The 21,389-nt window shown below is 33.9% G+C and overlaps 6 protein-coding genes across 13 annotated transcripts in view; 2 read left to right on the forward strand and 4 right to left on the reverse strand.

Moving 5' to 3' along the window:
* Window positions 1–242: 242 nt before the first annotated feature.
* Window positions 243–2,989, reverse strand: LOC117235138 (conserved oligomeric Golgi complex subunit 6). The gene is made up of 9 exons (XM_033496891.1): window positions 2,747–2,989; window positions 2,387–2,661; window positions 2,159–2,303; window positions 1,883–2,094; window positions 1,579–1,802; window positions 1,126–1,517; window positions 893–1,054; window positions 650–811; window positions 243–574 (listed from the first exon to the last, which is right to left on the reverse strand). The coding sequence occupies exons 1-9, from the start codon at window positions 2,822–2,824 to the stop codon at window positions 341–343; spliced, it is 1,884 nt and encodes a 627-aa protein (XP_033352782.1). The 5' UTR covers window positions 2,825–2,989; the 3' UTR covers window positions 243–340.
* A 218-nt stretch (window positions 2,990–3,207) lies between these two features.
* On the forward strand, window positions 3,208–5,035 carry LOC117235144 (sorting nexin-16). Of its 3 annotated transcripts, none has more exons than XM_033496904.1 (5): window positions 3,208–3,485; window positions 3,763–4,047; window positions 4,122–4,430; window positions 4,509–4,636; window positions 4,722–5,035. In XM_033496904.1, the coding sequence occupies exons 2-5, from the start codon at window positions 3,778–3,780 to the stop codon at window positions 4,762–4,764; spliced, it is 750 nt and encodes a 249-aa protein (XP_033352795.1). In that variant the 5' UTR covers window positions 3,208–3,485; window positions 3,763–3,777; the 3' UTR covers window positions 4,765–5,035. The 3 variants fall into 3 exon arrangements, with proteins under 3 accessions (XP_033352795.1, XP_033352794.1, XP_033352793.1); XM_033496903.1 differs by having other exon boundaries at window positions 3,212–3,485; window positions 3,744–4,047; XM_033496902.1 differs by lacking the exon at window positions 3,208–3,485 and adding an exon at window positions 3,657–3,677.
* Window positions 4,789–9,850, reverse strand: LOC117235140 (b(0,+)-type amino acid transporter 1-like). The gene is made up of 3 exons (XM_033496896.1): window positions 9,328–9,850; window positions 5,945–7,243; window positions 4,789–5,854 (listed from the first exon to the last, which is right to left on the reverse strand). The coding sequence occupies exons 1-3, from the start codon at window positions 9,422–9,424 to the stop codon at window positions 5,793–5,795; spliced, it is 1,458 nt and encodes a 485-aa protein (XP_033352787.1). The 5' UTR covers window positions 9,425–9,850; the 3' UTR covers window positions 4,789–5,792.
* Window positions 9,851–9,979: 129 nt separating this feature from the next.
* LOC117235142 (ZZ-type zinc finger-containing protein 3) lies at window positions 9,980–12,318 on the forward strand. Of its 2 annotated transcripts, none has more exons than XM_033496900.1 (6): window positions 9,980–10,121; window positions 10,782–11,251; window positions 11,315–11,471; window positions 11,534–11,775; window positions 11,851–11,976; window positions 12,037–12,318. In XM_033496900.1, the coding sequence occupies exons 2-6, from the start codon at window positions 10,862–10,864 to the stop codon at window positions 12,286–12,288; spliced, it is 1,167 nt and encodes a 388-aa protein (XP_033352791.1). In that variant the 5' UTR covers window positions 9,980–10,121; window positions 10,782–10,861; the 3' UTR covers window positions 12,289–12,318. The 2 variants fall into 2 exon arrangements, with proteins under 2 accessions (XP_033352791.1, XP_033352792.1); XM_033496901.1 differs by having other exon boundaries at window positions 9,981–10,121; window positions 10,806–11,251.
* Window positions 12,319–12,377: 59 nt separating this feature from the next.
* LOC117235141 (queuine tRNA-ribosyltransferase accessory subunit 2) lies at window positions 12,378–14,247 on the reverse strand. Of its 3 annotated transcripts, XM_033496899.1 has the most exons (7): window positions 14,130–14,247; window positions 13,858–13,916; window positions 13,647–13,796; window positions 13,097–13,561; window positions 12,833–13,035; window positions 12,647–12,775; window positions 12,378–12,563 (listed from the first exon to the last, which is right to left on the reverse strand). In XM_033496899.1, the coding sequence occupies exons 3-7, from the start codon at window positions 13,755–13,757 to the stop codon at window positions 12,395–12,397; spliced, it is 1,077 nt and encodes a 358-aa protein (XP_033352790.1). In that variant the 5' UTR covers window positions 13,758–13,796; window positions 13,858–13,916; window positions 14,130–14,247; the 3' UTR covers window positions 12,378–12,394. The 3 variants fall into 3 exon arrangements, with proteins under 3 accessions (XP_033352790.1, XP_033352789.1, XP_033352788.1); XM_033496898.1 differs by having other exon boundaries at window positions 12,647–12,772; window positions 13,858–14,144; XM_033496897.1 differs by having other exon boundaries at window positions 13,858–14,144.
* Window positions 14,248–19,023: 4,776 nt separating this feature from the next.
* LOC117235130 (TSC22 domain family protein 1) overlaps window positions 19,024–21,389 on the reverse strand; it is a 92,988-nt gene continuing 90,622 nt past the window's right edge. For 2 of the 3 annotated variants that reach the window (XM_033496876.1, XM_033496874.1), the window contains exons 6-7: window positions 20,672–21,026; window positions 19,024–19,743 (exon numbers count right to left, since the gene is read on the reverse strand). In XM_033496876.1, the coding sequence (XP_033352767.1) occupies window positions 19,350–19,743; window positions 20,672–21,026 (749 nt within the window). In that variant the 3' untranslated portion in view covers window positions 19,024–19,349. The remainder of the gene's footprint in view (window positions 19,744–20,671; window positions 21,027–21,389) is intronic. The other variant, XM_033496875.1, reaches the window with a different exon arrangement.

A 21,389-nucleotide genomic window follows, 5' to 3' on the forward strand; every position in this document is an offset into this window, starting at 1 on the left:
CACTTTTATGTCAGCTCGGTGAAACAGCCTTTATTCATTAGTCGATTCCGATAGACAATGAAACGAGTAACTGTGTGGAAACTTATACTCTGCTTATACCTTGTAGGAATAATAAAAATAAAATCGAAAACAATGAAACGTAATATGGGTGTATGTAAAAGTAACCATGCTAAATTAATATATTTTCTTATTATCTTTCCACTAAACATTTTTTATGGGAATAAAAACATTAAAGCTTTATATAATTTATTAAATTTATTAAAAATTATTGTACAATTATGTATTTACATATTTAACTTTTTGTATAATTATACTTAGAAAATATCTTCTTAATGGACACTTAAACTGAAATTAATGTCCGTAAAAGATCCTCGGGAGTTCTTGAAAATAAACTGTTTGGATTTTGGTACAAATTCTTTGGATTGTGACATGCTTCATATAATTGTTTATAGATTGCTCCAATTACTTCAAAAGAACGTTTTTGGGTGATTGAACGGTGATTACTACTTTGTAACAAACTCATTTGTGGCAGCAATAATACATCTGGCATCACTAAAAATGCTTCCAATTTGTTCTATAACACATTAAAAACTTAGAATAAAATTTATCCCTATCCTTCATTCACAGTATTGAAGTAATAGTTACATACAGTAAACTCCTTTACACTTAGGGGATCCATTCCAGGAATGGAAGACAATGGACCTTGTTCATGACCTTGCAAAATAGTGTAAATTGGACCAAGATTCAAATGTGCCACTAATGAACTGGCTTGTTCTGATGTAAGAGTGTCAATTTGTGCATCAGATTGTGCCTGAAAAATGTCATTTTATCAATATCGATATAAAATATATAAAAAGTTCGTAAATTAGAACACATCAATTGTAGTCTTCACCTGTAATCTTTCTAATCTCTGATCCATATATTCATACAGTGCTAAAGTAGACTGTATTTGATGCATACAATTTAAAAGATATACAGCCATGTCTACTGTAGGTAATCTTGATGCTGTTTCATTAACTTCTTGTAACAGTGGGTCAATAATGCACGATACTATCTGCGGATTATGTGGTATGAGAATTTCATTCAAATACCGATTTTATAAAGCTATTAAATGCTGATACAGACCTGTAGCATGTCTTTCTCCCTATCTTCTGCAATACTTGCTACAGAAAGAATTTCGTTAAGAAGTGACAGTAATCTAGAAACAGATGGTGCAGGTACTAAGTCATTTCCTGGTGGTTCTGCACGTTCACCGAGTGCAATACGCGTCTGCTTTTGAAGTCTACTTAGAAAACTTTTTTCACTTAATATTAGTAGATCTTTCAATGTTGAATCCAAGATACTATCTGGTATTACTTGCTGAATTATCATCTGATAAAATCTAAGAAGAGTTGTAACAGAATATAATATTGCTGCTGGTGCATCCATAGATATAACATTTTCTATTCTTGACTTTAAGGGATGACAAAGTCCTTCTGTGATATTACTTAATGATTGCTTAATCTGGTCTGATACATCTAAAATGTGTAATAAAAGCTAAGAAAAGTAGAAGTACAAAGGCAATCACTTAGTTTATACCTGTTTTATTACAGCCTTTCACTAAAGTAAGAATATTTTCCTTTTCAACAGGAATAACTTGATGAAGCCAAGCAAGTATATCACCAATATATCTTTTAGGATCATTTGCATGCATTTCAATAGGATTAGGTGTACTACCATATCCTTCTCCCAATGTTAAAGCATCGATAAAAGAACCTACTAAAGCAGTTCTTCTAGCTGCACAATATTCATCCAAAATATATCTAAAAAAATACATACAAATAAATATAGATTCATTTAACATAAATTATACTAGGTTTCTTATTAGATTTTAAATGCATACTTAAATAAAACTGGTCTATCTTGCAATTTATTCATTGCTTTAATTAATAATGGTGCTAAGCGTTCATTTTCAATATGTTTACATTGATTCTGTGTCCATCTATATAGTCTTTCAAGAGCTGCCTCTTGCAACAATGTCATTCTTTGCATAATATCTAGCCCTAACGTTTGATATCCTGATTGCATTAATATTCTACAACTGCTATGAATCTCCTGTAATTTAATAGAGTTGTTATTGATTCATCTTTAAACGAAAGTTTTTTCTTACTTATCTTACCTGAACACGGTTAACAACAGAAAAAAATTCTTCTGTAATAGGTGATTCCTTGCTAGAACCATGTAAAATACTTTGTTCAGATGAAGTCAGTTGGAAATTTTTAATAAATGCATTTGCAACCTCTTGTTGCATAGATAAAGTTTGGCTAAAAATTATATTTTATTTTATGTATATTTTTTTGCATAAAATTTAATTTAATCCTGATAACTATTCAGTGAATAAATGTACCTCTTATTCTGAAGTTTTGCAGTTTGGTCAATAAGCTGTGATGTCTGTGTTTTTGTAGCTTGTAAGCGATTTGTCATACATTGAACTGCAGTATTCATAGCTAAAACATCTTGATATATGTCGTCTAAAGAAGATTTTACTTCCCTAAAAGCGGATAAAAAATCTTCGTTTATTGCAAGACTTCTTCTTTCTATTTTACTACGCAAATTTCTACGAGAACTTAATGTATTTTCTGTAAAGAATGTGGATAATTCTTTTAAGGCTTCTAATGTATCCTAAAAGGGAAACACAATTTAAATGAAATGTTTATATTTTATTAATGCAAGTAGTAACAATTACAACAAAGTATAATATAAATACCTTGTCATGCTCTACTCGTGATTCAAGTAATTTATTCACCCTTCGAACTAACGTAGTATTAGTATTTTTTTCACTCATTTTAAATAGGTTACTTTTTTACAATCAAATTCATCGAGATATATAGCCTATTTATTTCAGAAATGTCACGTAGCAAAAGTACATGCATAGCTACGTATATAAAACACATAGAACATGTACTCATTACTCTAATCACACGTACAATCGTACAACAACGTAAATTCTGTAAGGTGATAAAAATCTGGCTTTCGAAGATGTAAAGGTTCGAAAATTTTAGTTTTTAAATTACTTATTAAATATAATATTTGTCAAATTAGAATTACTAGAATTATAAATATTAAAATAATATTAACAAAATAAAATACCCATTAAAATAGAAATTTCATAGAAACTATTTTATTTATTTGTTTATTTAAAGTTATGTACTAATGTTCGTTTTAAATGCTTGTTAGTCGGCGGCAAATTAGAAATTCTGATTGTGTTACCGTTATCATTCTAGTTTACCATCTAAGTTACTCCAATTTCGCGGAGAGGGTATATTTGCAAACTGTCAATATGTCATATCAATTCCGCGCTTTTCTGTTCATTAAATGAATTTTCATTTATAAAATATGTAATATTTTAGTGAAATGAAAGATTTACGGAATATGATTTTATATTATAAATATAGTTTAGATAGAAAGTTATAGAATAAAACACTATATTGTTTATTCATATTGAGGTTAGTGTTTTAGTTAACACAAAATAGTACATATGATGTTAATTTTAAGGTTTCAAATGGGAATTTTCACAATTGGCATGTCATTATAATATTAGATTATTATTCTCGTTGTTTCTTACACATTTTCTTTTTTGATTTTTTTCTATTTAGGAATTGGCTTATATATTTATATCATTAATTTTCTTTATGTATGTAAGCATGCTATTTCTTATTTTATTGTGTGCATTTATAATAATTTGGCCTTAATTTCTTTTTAAGTATGCATGGTTTCATTTAGTTTGTTGGTGGCAAAATGTCCACGTCAGAATCTGGTGTGGGATGTATTAGTGAAGTTACACTTGCAATTAGTAAAGCAAGGGGTTCTCAATCAGGCACTGTAAGAGTACTGGATAGTCCAGACTCTGATGGATCTGGGCATTCAAATTCATTTACTGTACAAAGGTTTAATTATCCTAATAATGATAATGCAAATTCCGATATTTTACATCCTCCACTAACTAGTGATGATGTAAGAATACCAATTGTTGGATATGAAGTTATGGAAGAAAGAGCTAGGTTTACGGTTAGTTAAATTAAAAACTTGTTCTGTATTGTATATCTTATGTACACAGTCTGCATATAACATGTACTTTTTAGGTTTATAAATTACGAGTGGAATTAAAAAATGGAGACTGTTGGTTTGTATTTAGAAGGTACACAGATTTTGTTCGTTTACTATCACAATTAAGAAGGCAGAAAATTCCAGTTTCTCAATTAAGTTTACCAAGAAAAAAGTGGCTTGGTGATAATTTTGCTCCAAGTTTCCTAGAAGAAAGAATACGGGGTCTTCAAGCATTTGTTAATGGAATATTAAGCAGTCCTCTTCTCATAGGAACTGCATGTGTCAGAGAATTCTTCTGTTTGGATGAGCCACCTGCTTTATCTGACACAGCGGAAGAATCTAGAGTAAATATACTCTATACAATTTTTTAATTTCTTCTGTTAAAAGATAGATAAAAGGAAAAGTATTTTGTTTTTCTTTAGGCAATTTTTGAAGCATTAGAAGATACTATATATCATTTAAGACAGCAATTAAGAGAAAGAGATGCTGCACTTGCAGCTGAAACAGCTTTATGCAATGAATTCCGGAAAAAGTTACATCAAATATTGAGGTAAATGCTATAATTAGATACAACCATAGATAAATGATATTTATAATAAACATCAAATATCTGGAGTGTTAAATTAATGTTTCAGTGAAAGACAAACCTGTCAAAAATGTGGTGCATCTCAGCCATAATTTCTTATGAACTATTTTGATATATGATATTGATAAAATTTATTACACAGAGACTGGTATAAATAGACAATTTTAGTTTTACTATCTTTGTTTAAATTCTTACAATATAAGTAATTGTTATGTGTTTACGATTTGTTAAAAGTGCATGTAACATATTTCATCCGTTCAGTCATGCATTTTTTGTTCTATTTTTGTTCTATTTTATACAAAATAACTTAATTTTTATATGAAGTGATATGTATAAGATTCCTTAATATAATAAGTACACTGAGCTTGCTTAGCATAAAATTTACATGGTAATTACAAAAAGCCTTATAGAGGTGCCTTACAATTCTAATAGATAAACAATTGTATATGTCACCATACTCTGTAGTCAAAGTTTAAAATTGACAAGTAAACTAATAGTAAATGTTACTAAACTTGACTATGAATATATGCCAAAGTATATTAATCTTTGGTGTTTTATAAAATTCTATATATTTTGTAGTACTTTACATGAAATGAGCAATTATTACGTTTAACAAGTTATAATTAACTTTAATAATATTTATTGTTGTCATAATATTAAAATATCGATGTTACTAAAGAATTTGATATTACATTATTGTGATATATAAAGTATGTAAAGATATAATAAATACTCGACATTTACATTTTAAATATGTTTTACACTATTATACAATTAAATTATTTTATTCAATTCTGTGCTATAGTCGATATTTATTATATCTTCGCAGTTATGTTAAAAATGCTTTACAATACTGCACAAATATAAAAATTTGTTACATATTTAAACTAATTATTAATTTTATAGAAACATGGAATTTTTTTTATGAAAATGAATAAAAATGAATAAAACTGTTATTTAATATTATATAATACAATGTATCTTTCTCTATGTTTCGACTTATATTATTGTTCAAAGTCTAAATCTCTTAAATGAGTTATTAAATATATTTCAACCTAAGCCATATTAATAACGAAAATGATCTTACGATATGTACAATTAGGTATGAAATGAAATGTCATCAGTTTTCTTTATCTGGAGCAACAACTAGACATAATGCTTGGATCAAGTATGTGATTCTCACTGAAAAGCAACAAGTAAAAATTTACTAGTAATACAGAATAAAATAATTAAAAATGCTTTGAAACATTTTTTTTTTTTTGCAATACTCACTTGCCAAAATACTTCTAACTTTCTTGTACACGTACGTATGGTAGATACCAATACCACCAAGAATAAATAGCAGTGCAAACAGGTATTTGGGTGAGGGTTCGTGTACGATCGGTGTTACAGCCAGGAAGATAGAAACAAGCAATACCAGCCATGGTATCAGAATTGGTACTGCGTACGGTCTGGATGCATCTGGTTTCGTTCGTCGCATAATTATTAACGACAACATCGCAAGTCCATAGAATACCCACGTCAAGAAACTTGCAAATTCGATAAGTGCGATAATATCTCCCAAAAGCATACAAAATAACGTAAGCAATCCTTGAAACGCTACTGCTGCAGATGGAGTCATTTTCGCAATATGCACATAGCTAAAGACTCTGGGTACGTGGCCTTCACTTCCGGCTACGTAACAGAGTCTGGATACTCCAAATTGAATACTAAGACTGCATCCAAAAGTAGATAAAGCAACACCCAGAGGTATTACAAAGCTCAACCAGGAGGGCAGAACTTTTTCCGCCCAGAGAACTGCTACAGCTGGTGCGCTTACCATTTCCGGTATCGTTAAGGCAGCCATGTACATTAAATTCATCGAAACGTATAAAACGGTAATCAAGGGAACCGCAATTAGAATACTCCTAAGAATATTAACTTCCGGCTTCTGGATCTCTTCCGTAACGATTGCAGCGGAAGTCCACCCGTCGTAAGCCCATAATCCACTGTAAAAGGCTAACGCCACGTTACCAGGCGAATCGGTAGTACCATCAAACGGCTTCTTCAATAATTCCGTATGACCGGTGCATAACCACCATATTCCACCACTGATTACGAAAATGCACGCAACTACTTTACATACGGTGAATATATTTTGAACTTTCACGTATAATTTTACGCTGGTTAAATTGATATATGTGATCAATCCGAGAGCCAAGATTGCTATGAGCTTTTTCAATTTAAGCATTGATTCTTCAGGAAGATTGCTTAAATATCCGGAGAACGGTTGTACGCTATACTCAGCGAATGTCAACATAACTACCGCCACTTCTGCAGGTCGTAATAGTAATACGTAAACCCAAGAACATATAAAAGCTGGTATCTGTCCGGCATACTGATGCAAAGGCGAAAAAGCTTCGATAAAATATGCATATTCAGCTCCAGATCGTGGTACGACTGTACTTAATTCGGCGAATGCGAGAGCCCCTAGTAGAGACAGAACGCCACAAGTAGTCCAAACGATTAGACAAAATCCAACGGATCCTGATCTTTCGAGAGCGCTGGTTGGAGACACGAAAATTCCAGAACCTTGAAGGAAAAATAATTCCTTGATTAAAACGAATATCACGCGTAATTTCATTTGTAACAATAACGTAAAAGTAATATTTACGAAACAAATAAGATCGATCCTTATCAGAGTAACTGTTATCAGTTTATTACTAATTGGTTTCTCTATACGATGTATGTAGTAAGAGTCATGGTCATATGAAATAATATAATGTACTTTGAAAGAAAAATAAAATACAAGCAACATAACTTCCTTACATTTAAAAGAAATCTTCTTTTTTATTCTATTTGTACAGCGTAGAGATATAAATAGCTCGGAAGTTACGACGGAATTCGCAATCTCGACCATTTTAATGGTATAAAATATTATTTGGTTTATAAATTGTAGACCAAATTTTAATGATAAAAGTAATCTTATATTCATAGATAAATGGTAAGTATGATAGATTTGTCAGCCTGCAAAGAAGATGTCTCGTAATACTCGAGCGCGTGGGTCAGCAATTAACCTTGATTAACCCCCTTGATTCGTAATCGCGTCAAAGCTCTGCCCGTAATTACCAAAACGTTACGTCAGGTTTTATTTCTTATTGTGCAAAAATACAACATATAATTATATTTGACTTTCAAGCAGAAGGAATTGAGGATTAATCTAAAAGAGACTGCAATATGTACACCATGTGTATATTTGTTCTCAATTTCTACTAATACGATTTTAATTTAGATTGGTTGGATTATACCAGGGTAATGTAGATATTGTTTGAGAAGCTTCATCTGATTGTACTGAAATGATACAGATAAATATCGAGGCTAAAGTACACTTATTCTATTTGTGAACTCGAAAAATATTTCTGTAAAACTTCTAAAATTCGCATGGGATACTTGCTGGAAATACTTTTTTAAGCTAATGTTTACTTAAAAAGCTAGTGAAGTTAAGTAAGATATATACAGATATACAATGCAACATTAAATAACTATAGTTAACTATAATGGCTACATCATACATATTTACAGCATATAATAAAATCATGCAATTATCAAATGAAATCTAATAGCCGATGTAACTAATGAATGCTTAAGCGATTAAAAAAATAACTCTTCCCGTCAAAGGAACACTATGTGAAAGTATCGGGCAAAGCTTTGAATGGCTATTGAAGCAGATACGTTATATCGCCCTAAGTATAAAGCTTAAGCTTATTCAAGCCCACACAATAATGCAATTACAGTCAACTATTCTTAACATGTGTTCGGTTGTCAAAGGGATTTCTATTGCTGCTGGATTTCTATTGGACCTTTGCCATTCTTTGAATGTCGTAATTGTTGTTCGTTATTAATTATTACATTAATATCGGCTAAATCGAAAATAAATATTATTTGTAACAAAACGTTAAAGATGAAATGTACATAGTTCATTTCATGATATTATATCGATCGTATCAAGAATTGACAAGATGAGAGGAGCGAAGTATCTTTAGAAACGATCACGAGAGTGTTGTACATTCGTCAATAAATTCATACGGTAACACCTGTTATCATTTTTAAAATACACTAACACTAACATTTAATTTACTATTATCTGCTCAAATGTAGTGATACTTTTACACATAGTAAAGTTTTATCACGTAATCGTTCTCGCAGTTTATGTTTCAAACAAATTTTGCATTTATATCATTTTTATGTTAAATATTGTATTGTAACATAATAGGATGGTTTAAATATGCCTTCTACATATAAATACTCTTGAACATTATTTAAAAAAATATTAATGCCGAATGATAAGTATCAACGAAATTCTATCTACATGAAAGTTCACTGTTCGAGCATTTTATGCTGGAAGGATTGCAATTTCATTATGTAAGTAGAATATAGAAAACATATGCTGATAATGCATACCGTATTTCTGACCTTCGGAAATTATCCGACGAATTCATTAATAAATCGAATAGAATTGATTAAACTGTTAACTTATGTCAAGAGTGCAGGAAAGAAGAAAATAAAAAGAGTAAAATCAATAATTTCTGCCGGCTGACTCTATACATCAAACTTTGTGTTGGTACCGGAAGAAAACACTTGTTATTTAATGTCACGCTTTTATATTGGTTTCATACCGATCATAACAGCCACGATGATGCTTACTGCGCTAAAAAGACCTAGCTCTCGTTTTAGCGCAATTCTTTCATTTCCTTTTTCCTCGACTTGTCCCATTTTGCCAAGCTTCAACTAAATTCTTAACGAGTACCGATTACCACGTATTATCCAATTCACTAGCACTATATCAAAACGTTTTCTTCTTGAATTCAAATATACATCGCGCGAGCTGTACGTCTGACTTTTAGACCGCCTTCGATCGGCTCTACGTTCAATCGGTGTAACGAAGGCATGAATCGGTTTCCTCGTGTCTTAGAGCCGGATCGAAGGCAGTTGTGACGTTACCAGAAGATGTCCAGAACGAAACTGAAGTGTTAGCGGGTCAGCTAGTCGCTTGTTTTTACAGGCGTGCATTGGTTCCCCTGATAAGAGTACTATGTACTCTGATCATGGTACCGATATCTTTGATGATCGGTAGCTAAACTATCAGATTAAACGAGTTTAAAAGTGACCGTACAAATATAAAAACGAAGCTTATAAATATCTTAGATAAAAGATTACGTTTCATGAAGAGTTGCCGTGGACAAGATGCGTTTCTCTCGCGACCAACGAATAACTGCCTCATAATTGATAAACGTTAAAAGAACTGTTTACACAAAATTTACAAACCCAAAGATATCGGTAGGGGCACGTGCGTCATCTTTTGGTAATCAGTAATCAGTCATGTTTTGAAGTGTATTGTTCGATTTTGTTACAAGAAGTTATTCGATAAGATAGTGGAATTCGAATTCCAGTCGAACTTCGTGAAACAATGGTAATACGATAGGAAGTAATCTCTTCAGCGCACATTTTTTGGTGGCCTCATTATTTCCATACTCTTCCACCGATAATTACGCTTAGGAATATTCTTTGTGTTATTCCTCATGTAATTTTATTGAAAGTATATTTGTAATAAAATAAATTTAAAAAAAACGCAAGGATGATATATACATTTCGCATGGCGTGCATATGTAGGCCTTTTTTAAGAATTACTTAATATCTATATAATATACAGTATTATATATATATTATACAATACTTTTATCCATAACGTTGAATAATTTTTATGTATTGTTTATAAATTTTTTCAATTTCTTGTTTATAATTAAAATACAATTTATATAAATATATTGCAATAAAATTAAAATATTTGCAAAAAAAGAATATAAAAATAAGGTACATAATATCAAACAATTTTATCTTATATAATATTTATATTTAAATTAATATTTACAACACGTGCTTTTGAGTTCATAACGAAGAGCATGCGTTCTGAAATAATTTTGCGAAAATATTCCAGTATTATTTTGCACTCAATCGTTTATATTCTAAATCAAATTTGCATTGCATTGAAAATGCAATAATAATTAGAATAAATAAATCTACATTGATTTTATTTGATGTTCTACTCGTTATTCGTTATTTTGTTTGACAGATGATTAAGGTTAATATGCTACAGTGAACGTGTAGTGAATGTACGTATAACCTGTCTAGCACACTAAGTATTAAGTAGCGATGGAAGACGAAGAAAAAAAATGTCATGACGAAGAACCTAGTGAATTTTATTTCGAATCTGATCACTTAGCATTAAAAGGAAATAAAGATTATACTACTCTTTTAAAAACAATTGTTATTCTTGAAGCACAACGAGTTCAAGCTATAGAAGATCTTGACAAACTTTTATCAATTCGTTCTAAAGCATTGAAAGATCCAATATCTTTCGTAGCTCAGATACAAAATGGTGAGCTACCAGAATTACCAGGGCCACAAAAAATTGCAGAAATCCCTTATATTGATTGGGCACAATATAACGTAGCTCCACCTGATATGCGAATGAGACCACAAACAAGGCATGGACATATTTTGCCTCACATACAAACAAAATCGGAACAAGAGAATGGAAAAGTATGTTATGTTATATATATATATTTCATATACATGCATATGTACTGACTTGAATATAATTAGATTTTAGTAAGAGGACGTGCTTTTGATGAGAGTAAACCAGAGACCTTCAATCAATTATGGACAGTGGAAGAACAAAGAAGATTAGAAGAACTTTTAATTGAATACCCACCAGAGGATGTAGAAATGAGAAGATGGACTAAAATAGCTAATGCTTTAGGTATATTATTAAGAATATCATTTTTGTTATGTTTGTACGTTACTATTTATTCTTTTTAATAGGTAATAGAACTCCAAAACAAGTGTCTAGCAGAGTCCAGAAATACTTTATTAAACTCTTAAGGGCTGGATTACCTATACCTGGTCGAGGCCCCAAAATGAAATTAGATGTGAAAAAAGGAATGGGTCATAGACATCAACGTAATAACTACTCATTATTTAGACGTTCTACATTTTTTCCCCATCAAGATATTTCTTTTACAATACCTGATGAAAGCAAGGAACAGGCAATTACAGAAGAATCTGTATGTGTTGCTACAATTCTGTACTCTAGTGAAAATTTAAGTTTCCATTATTTATTTCATTATTTATATTTATAGGAAGATGATGCTGGAAATAGTATTATTGATGACAATCCTGAATTGAGGCATATAGAATTACTAAAACAAGTAAAAATGGAGAAAGAACAAAATTCGTCTCCCGTGTATAAACATGTTGGATATAAGGTATGTACAGGTGTTAGAGCAAATTAGAAGAGTTTAAAGCTTAATGGTTTATTTTTACAGTGTTCAGTTTGTGGAGAAGATCCTCTAACAGGTACAAGATGGCATTGCACAGAATGCCAAAATGGAATTGATTTATGTGGTGATTGCGCTGTAGCGCAATTAGAGGCTGAGAAACCATTACATGATACGTTACATAGACTACTCCCTATAAAACCACCTCTGTATACTAGAAGTTATGATTTAGATTACTTTCCACAGAGTTTCAGTAACTCTTCTTATAATTATTTAGATCCCAATTTTTTACCTGAATAATTATTATTTCATCAAATCTATACTAATAAGAATTATATTATAGTTTTATAAAAGTAGAATGTAAAAATAATTCATCATTAAATATTAACACTTTTTTAAAGCTGTGTTATGAACTAGAAGATTTAGTTTCTTTTATATCTGTAGGTTCATCTGCTTCAGCGACGTTGCCTTGCTTAAATTTTAAATTAATTTTCTTTTTGCAATCATCAAGAATGCCACATTTTATGCTCTCTCGAATAATCTTAAAAAATTCGAGATATTGGTGTACATTGTGTCTGAAAATATAAATCAATGCGTATATTCATACATAATAATATTAATTAATTATCTGCAATATCAGTATGTAATTAGAACTTACATCATTAAAAGAACAGTACCAAGCATTTCCTTAACACTACACAGATGATATAGATATGCTTTGGTATGATTTTTACATGTTAGACATTCACAGTGAGAACATATTGGAGAAAAGTCATCCGCATATCTGCTGTAAAATATTTGTTATGAAAATGAAAAAATGATTATATATTTAGTTTTACATTACCTTTCTTCTGTAAATGATATTGTATGACCTACATTATTACAGTCATCATGATCACATAGGAAAGTTAAAGCCCTTAAATTTTCAGTAATTATATAAGGGTATGAAGTATCAAATATATCTGTACCTAATTCAACAAGGTCTAATACTGTAAGGGGATTCCAACATCCCACTGATACCTTAAGCTTTTCAGGAGGTAAAAGATTCTGAAATAAGTATATTTCATGAAGAAACATAATATATAATAATAGGTGATTTCTAACTTACAATTGTGTGTTGTACTATTTCTCTGATTTGTTCTGATGGTATATTCTTTACATCTGGTCCATTATTATGCAATCCATCAATCACATATCCTATTACAGATTTAGTTTTTAAATAATTTATTGATTTTGTTCTAGCACCTTTATCATAACCACCTTCAATTGCACCTAATATTTCAGAGGACTTCAATGCTTCAGATGAAGAATGTTTAATAAAACATTGATCAAAGAATGTCATGCTATTTTGTACAGAATTTGATACTCTTTTTTTACTACTATTGATATTAGTATCTCCATCACACAAAGCAACATACATGTCTGGTTTAAATGTTTCAATAACATTCATATACATATTGGGTGTTAATGTAAGTTTTCCACCTCTTGTCCATATGGGAATAGAATTAGCTTCTCGAAAACCTGAAGGCGTTGTATAGGCTGGGTCATGTATTGTAACAAAATTAATGTACTCCTAAACAAAATATCTTTTTAATATAAAACTTAAAACTTTATAAGTAAAATTTACGTAACTAAAAATGTATAACAACAGTATGTACCTTCATACCCACAAAATTTGCAAAATTAACATTATTATCCTTCATTGATTCCAGCATTAAATACGTGGAAGACAGAGAAACAGATAACATTTGTGGGTCTGAAGTAACCATTTTAAAAACATCCTTAGTTAAATGCGGCACACAACCTCCCTAATAAAAATAAAATGTTAAATAAAATATTTCCGTTAGATTTCAAATTATTAAATTTTACCTTTGTATAAATAAGAGCAAGAGGAGTTTCAAAAATGGCATTAGGAATTCTTTCAAATTCTGTTAACGTCCCAATACGGGCAGCACAAGATTTTATTGAACTAGTAGAGAATTTCATATTATTTGTTATTAACATTTACTACAATTCATAAGGAAGTTAATTTAATAAATATTTTAATCATTTAGTACGATCACATAACTAGAGTCTATATTGTAACATAACCTGAATAAATTCACGTGCTATCTAACGAAGTTTGTACACTTCGTACTTATATATTGTGTACGTACAATAATATAACAGATGTACGACCATACACAATACGTAACATAGATCTAATATCCAATTCCCTATTGCTAAAATTGTTCGAGGGCTACCGAACTCTCTTATATCTTTTGTAACATTTTCGCTAATATCGGTTCAGCATAGAAAAAGATAACAACTCATCTAGTGGTAGGAATTAAAATTAAAATCCAAATCAAATTTGATTTCTCGCAAGGTCGGTATTTCAGAATGTGAAAAATGACTCCCATCACCGACCTCGTCTGTGATCCCATATGTGGTATGAGCATATATCACCGACTATGTACTTTGTCTGTGAATACATATAGTCTCCAGACCATTGAATAAGAATAGTATAAATATGACATTAAATTGAATTAGGTTCTGACATACCGACTGGAGGAAAATCGAAGTGTTTTTTACGCTTTCCACAACTTAATAAGTCGAATATAGGAATTATGTTGATTTCTATTTGATCGGATGGAAGCTGGCGAGAATGCGCGTAACACATTAATTGTAATAGAATAACTGTACTATTATTAGTAATGTAATGTTATTTTTTTTGTTAGTAATAATTTAAAAAAATTCGCAAAACATATTTATTAATTGATAGAAGCTGTCTGTAGATATGGAATTTGTCTTTATTCACTGTACAATTTCTTACATACAAAAAAGTGCAATGCCTTTAAAAATTGGTCACAATAGTCGACTTAATTGCGCACAGAATAAGTTTATTCATGCACACAAGCGCTTCACGATTATATACATGAAAATAAAATAGTTTTCTTTCTTTACAATTTGCCACGTTATGTACAAGTCGCGTCAGCACTTATTCTAAACGAAAACTTAATACTCTGTTGTACTGTAGAATTGTCAAACATTACAATAAAAATTCCTGAAAGTTTATAATAATTTGATATTTTCATGTAACAACTTTGATAGGGAATGAAGAAAATATTTCTAATCTTTTCAGAAATTTGAAAATATAAATAATTTAATCGCAAGTATGACAATTCATTTTTAGCACCGTTTCATGTCAATAATAAGATTAACATTAATTACAATACAAGCAACTTATAAATTTTCTTATTTTTACAGTTTCACACGTTCGTTTCGATTTTATACATTATTTTTCGCATTGAACTTTGCTAGATCGCTATATTACATCTTATCCTCTCACTATAGTTACAAAAGTTATAGGCAAGAAACATCACATCACATAGAAAATACAAATTCGATAGTAAATCGTGCATTTGTGTCAGGAACGTTGTCGTTGGTGCAATAAAATCTCAATACCAGTTTTTTGTTTACCAGTATAAATATCATATCGATACAAGGCGACCGTAGTTTTTCCATTCTCCACGATTTGTACCTTAAAGTGTCGCGATCGAAATCGCGTTTCCAAGATAAACCGCTAGTTTACTGTCTGTTTCGTAATGATGTATTTGATTTTAATCGATCGGTAATAGTTCTCTACGCAATAAGAGTTTCAACACACCGTATTGCACCACTTTATAGAGAATATTACATAAATGATTGAACGGAATTTTTTCATTTCTGCGACACTTTACATAGTATCCGATTAAACGACTTCTTACAGGTTGTACATAACGATATTGATTCACAGTGCTCTCGTTTAAGAAACTTTATTCGCAAATTCGTTGGTCCGTTCGTGAAAAAGCTCTTGGCGGTTTTCAGCGAATCGAGTTTCAAGAGGACAGTACGCGATGCGCTGAAAGCAGCCGGCGAACAATTCAGCCGTGCAGGGGGTTTCATTCCACGAACATTTTTCCGGTGTGGGAACGCCACGGGGAACGAGGAACGCTGGGTCTGCCGTGATTTCACCGGTAATTCGAAAAATGCATAGGAATTAGCGGGAACGGCATGCGTGCACGCGGGCATAAGGACGTTTCGGTGGTAGCGGGGACAAAGGTATTCGCCATAGGCACGTAGATGCGTGAGTTTATGCGTGCGTGCTAGCGTAACCTTTGGAAGGGGGACGAGAGTAGAAAACGAGCAAAAAGAGGTGAAAGTAGGAGGCGAGGTGTGCGAGTCGCCAACACATATCTCGATATCTCACGGTTCGATCTTTCTCGGCCCGGACGCCCGTATATTTACATGTATAATTTATATATCCCGTAGCAGGGGCGAAGATAGTGTGTATTCAGCTAGGGCGGGTCCGAACGTCCTTACGACCCCGTATTCCTTTCGTTGCATCCTAGACGCGTGCTTCGTCACGTTCTCCGTATCGTCTTTGTATCGAGTAAAGAGACAATCGAGAAATTCGCGACAATTCAACGAGATAAATTCTCACGATCCTGCTGCGCTGTCGATTTTCTTACTGTCGCCCAAGACGATAATACGCTTTTAAGGTTCTTAATCATTTCCCGGATAGATTTTCGTTTAGTTCGAAGAATTTCTAGACTTTTGGAAATATTGTAAGTAAACGAAGCTTGTTGTTTTGTACGCTTCATTTTCGAAGATGCTCCTAAGTAACTGTTAAGCAAGGAGACAAAGGTATGCTGGTGCGCAGCTGCAAATCGCTCGCGAGTTTGACCGATACAAGCTCGTCGCTTAAATGCGGAAGATCCTGGCGGAGAAAATCGGGCCTTAATTGAGCGGAGGCACCAACGAATTCCATAATACCGTTCCTGTTCGCGTAACACGACCACGATAAGAGCCTACCCATCCGACAACGCGCCGCGTTCGTGGGATTTTTTTCGGGGAAATAATGCGCCAAGCACCGCCGGCTCTCCCTATCGCCATTGTGGCTGCGAGGGCGCAATTAATTATTGCGTGGCCACGAGGCAGTGCATTGTTGCATCTGTTGTTGCACGCTCCGCGTTCTCTTCGGTGTGTATAGTTAAGTGGCAGAGAGCTGTGAATGATTCCGCACCGCGGAATGGTTTTTCGGCCAACGAAACATCGCGTTTCTTTGTGTACAACGAACCAGAGGGCCGCGGTAATTTATGAGCTCACGTTAGTACCGACGTAATTTACGTTGGCTTACCGGGATACACGGACGATTAAGAGAAAAAAAAGTATGTACTTTTCGCATTTCGGGAGTTCCAGCGAACGTGGCAACTGTCATGGACGCTTGACATGCATTACTCTTATCTCTACTTGTCGAGCTTCTTTTTCTCGCGTGTAGTTCGCGTAGGTAGTTTCCTTAATTTGAATCATTCAGAAGTCGCACTGATCACTCTCATAAACTAAACAGTACAAGAGATTGATGTTACGGACGTTATTTCTTTAAATCTACGTAACAACTTGCCGTTATTTATACCATTTCGTTGTGATACGCGATCTTATGAGTTAAACCATCTGTTTTTTGAAAATTGAACATCAATTATATTATTTATGTAATGAAATTCAAGAATTTACAAGAAGTGACCGGTTTAGCTTCTGAGAGGCTTATTTTAATGAATGAATTATGGACGTTTATACATTTATAAAGTGTTCCAAAAGAAAAAGAAGATATCTGAAGAAACGTGAAGAAAGAATGAGAAGTACAGCAGGATTAATCGCACTTGTAAAAGTATGAATTTTTACCATAAACGTCTATGATATGTTAACGACGTTGTACTCAGACTTACAGAATGGTCGCTTAAGTTTTCATGTTAATTAAAAGCTTGCGAGAGGATTCGCATAAATGTAAGAAAAAAAGAGCTTCGTTGGTTAAAGGGATGACGCGATAAGTAAACGTGGAAGGTGTGTAGTGTAATCTCGTGGCGACAGGTAGGCGCAGGTGAGATACAAATGAAAGACGTAAACGCGGGCGCGGTGCAGAATCTCGATGCAAAACGTCTCTTCCAGTTCGTGTTCTGTCGAAGAAACAATCGAGCCTGTCCGAGGGAAGGTAATTAAGAGAACACGACGGCGTCGATTAAACGAGTCCTGCCGAATCGGGTGAAACGAATTAATTCTGCGGTCGAACGAGGGTCGAAGATAAACGATTGAGCCTGACGGAGCGCCCGAGTCCTGTTTAACGATTCAGTGGCGAACACTGTCGCGCGATGCTGTGAAACAGTCGCCCTCGTTGAAACGAGTTCTCTGATGATGTAATATCTAATTTATTTTTTAAATCCGTGATATGATTTATGTTTTACGTTTATAGATATCAACACATCCATTGGTCTCATATAAAATTGATCCGGATAATCAAGGAAATTAATACGTAACTATTAGAATCTTATATTAGTACGAGATAGTTTGTGAAAATGATTTCCTATTAAAATCTCAGTTTAGAAATTGAACGTTAAAAATGCAAAGCAATGTAACGGAAATATTCGCACAATTCAATGGCAAATATTCTTTCTATCGGAGGAGTCGAAGTTATTTGAAAAAGGTACAAGAATTTCGAAACACTGGAGAAAAGATATCGTGCAGGAGAGAAAGGAGAATACCATCGAAGCAGTCCATGCCATTCGCTCGAAATGCAAAAGCAAAGCGGATGTAGTTGAGAGCGCTGACTGAAAGCCCTCGAACGTCAAATTACGAAACACCTGTTCCCCGAAACGACTTCATTCCAATCGGTTTCGTGCATTCGCTGCTTCGTGCTCCCGTTGCCTTCTCGAGGAGACCTTTTCGTTTCGCGTGCGCGAACGAATTCGATCAATAGATCAAAACTGCCGAAGACCGAGTAACGCTCGCGAATCTATTGTCCCGTTGCCGCGTTACAATAATAAGGCTAATACTCGTAACGTATTAGATCATTAATAAGTCCGCAGACTAATTTTCTCTGTGAACGGTCATTCCCTGAGAGAAGAACAATAACAACATTATATACGTAATATAAAATTTCGTTACGCAAGTTTGGTTCACATAGCGCGAGAATTACTCTGCTCTTCTGAGTGCAACAGACGATGTATTCTTGAAGACAGTATGTGAAATGAAAGTGGAACTGTAAGTCAAATAATATTTATGGCACTATCGTTTCACGCAAAGCGTTGATGACGCGAATTTCGTTGTCATAAAATTCTTTCTTCTCATCTCATTGATCCAACGTAATACACTCGATCATCTATTTTCTTCACGATTCTACGCAGATATTCCTGAGTTCTGATCGTCATCAGATCAAAGCTTCGGTCTTCGATCTTCGCGATCAAACACTCCGGAATCACTATTCCAACAAGTGGAGAAAGATATCGAAACACGATTATCCGAAAAAGAACTTTTCACTGGTTGTTAATTCACAGTGGAGAAATTTCATTCTAAATATAGTCCGAAGGCACGGAACTCTCGTTTATCGCGGCCAAACGATACTGAGGGGTTTCTAGACCCTGTTGGTTCAGATGCAGATTCGTGCTGCTTCCAGAAGACGCCGCCGTAGGCATCTGTTGATTCGCCGAATTCGAGCTCAGGTCGCTGTAGTAGGCGCTGCTTGGCGCGCTGCTCAAAGTTGGACCATCCGGTTCAGCGTCGCTTCCGGTGTACGCTGTGTTTTGATACGACGGGTGGTCACCGTTTCTGCTACCGATCCGCAGGTCTTGATGGTGATGGTGATGATTGTGGTGGTGATGATGGTGATGATGATGTTGCATCTGACCTGGCGGGACTGGCGTTGACGGTCCGTTCTCGTACATTTCGTAATCCGGTTCTTGTAACCTGAAAAGATTGTATTACGGCGACTCTTAAACATTGAAAACTTGATCGATTAATTAAACATAGGTATACGCTCGATATTATTGACGTATATCTTAGAAGCGGTTTCATCGTAATTCTAAACCGGCAGTGTTGTAGGGATTTATAAAAAGGAATTTATTTAACACATGCTCGTAGTATATGCACGTGTCTGTTAAACGAGTTGCTTCGTGTTTATTTTTATAATAAATATGTGGATAATTAACTGAATATATTTGTGATAACGTTGCAAAGGTTCAGTCTTTAATGTTCCGTTTCCTTTCGAATATTTAGATTCGATCGAGCAACGGAGATGCATATTAATAGGATAATTATGCATGCTAACGGTACATTCTAGTCAGGTGTATTTCCCGTAATACATGGAGATTGCATGTCATCGTCGGTGTCCTACGATCAGTCGCACATGCTTGTCCTTCGAGAGTAGAGGAATCGTGTGAAACTGATCTTTCTGAGACTTTCTAGGACAGGTTTCGATATCGTTTGGAAACTTTGGACTGGAAATAGCCACAAAAAATAAGCATTTAATAGTCGTCCATAAAATATAATCGCGATAGTTAAATTGAAAATCTTGCGGTATCAGATAGTCGTAACTGTTTCACGAAGTTAAATATATAATGGATAATGGAAAAGACCGAAATACAACATGTCGAATAGTGTAATATCAATACGCAATTAATTACCGATGGTACCGCTTTAATGCGCAAAAACAATTAAAGGAAAGGAATGCTGACTACTGGTTGTAGATTGAAATTATTAAAGTTAAGTGCTTCGAAGATTCATGAGGGCGTATTCCAGCGCGATTATTATTGCCGATAGAAAACGATCACGATGACTATAACAGCTCTCGAGAGAAGTAACTTCACGAAAAACATAATTACAGAGATTAATTTACCTTTTACTGTGACGTGTACGAAGCGTGTCCCTTTGCAAAGATTCGTCCCCGTTGCTTCCACCGTAATGACGATGTAACCTCGCGGCGTCTAGCTCGTGGTATTCGTCGTCCTGCCCGCCGGAAGTTGTACCGTACGTCGAGCTTCCTCTCATTTGTAGTTGGAGATCGCTCGCGTAGCTCGCGGCCTGAGAGTCCAGTTCTGCGTAGAGAGCCTCGTCCGTTTGCATGTGGGTGTAGTGATTCTCCACAGGGAGATTCATCGCCCGTCTGTGTTGCGGAAGCGACAGAGGCGTCGTGACGACTCCCGGTGTACCGCCGCCGCGTCGCGAGCCTAACCACGACCACACATTGTGCCCTTGAATCACATCACACCAACCCATACAAGTCGCGTATCTCTCATTTGCTTTACGTCAATTATCGAGTACCCAACGACTGTACGTATGTAGTCGAAGTATCCACGGTTTCAGAGAACAGGAAGGTAAAGTTACTTGAGTCGCTTAAGCTTCAACATCTTAATATTCAATATTGATCTTTGCATAGAATAATCAAATTTGTATATTACGAGACTCCGTAGTCTTTGGTACAATACCGAAAGAATAACAAAATATTTGAGCTCTAGCAAGGAATTTTAATAATCTGTTGCTGTTAAATGTAGATCGTTCAAAGATTGTTCATAAACGAATGTTGCGAACCACGAGACAAATTATTTAACTTGACT

Source organism: Bombus vosnesenskii, unplaced genomic scaffold (assembly GCF_011952255.1).
Source record: "Bombus vosnesenskii isolate JDL3184/JDL3185 unplaced genomic scaffold, Bvos_JDL3184-5_v1.1 scf7180000013314, whole genome shotgun sequence".
NCBI lineage: Eukaryota > Metazoa > Arthropoda > Insecta > Hymenoptera > Apidae > Bombus > Bombus vosnesenskii.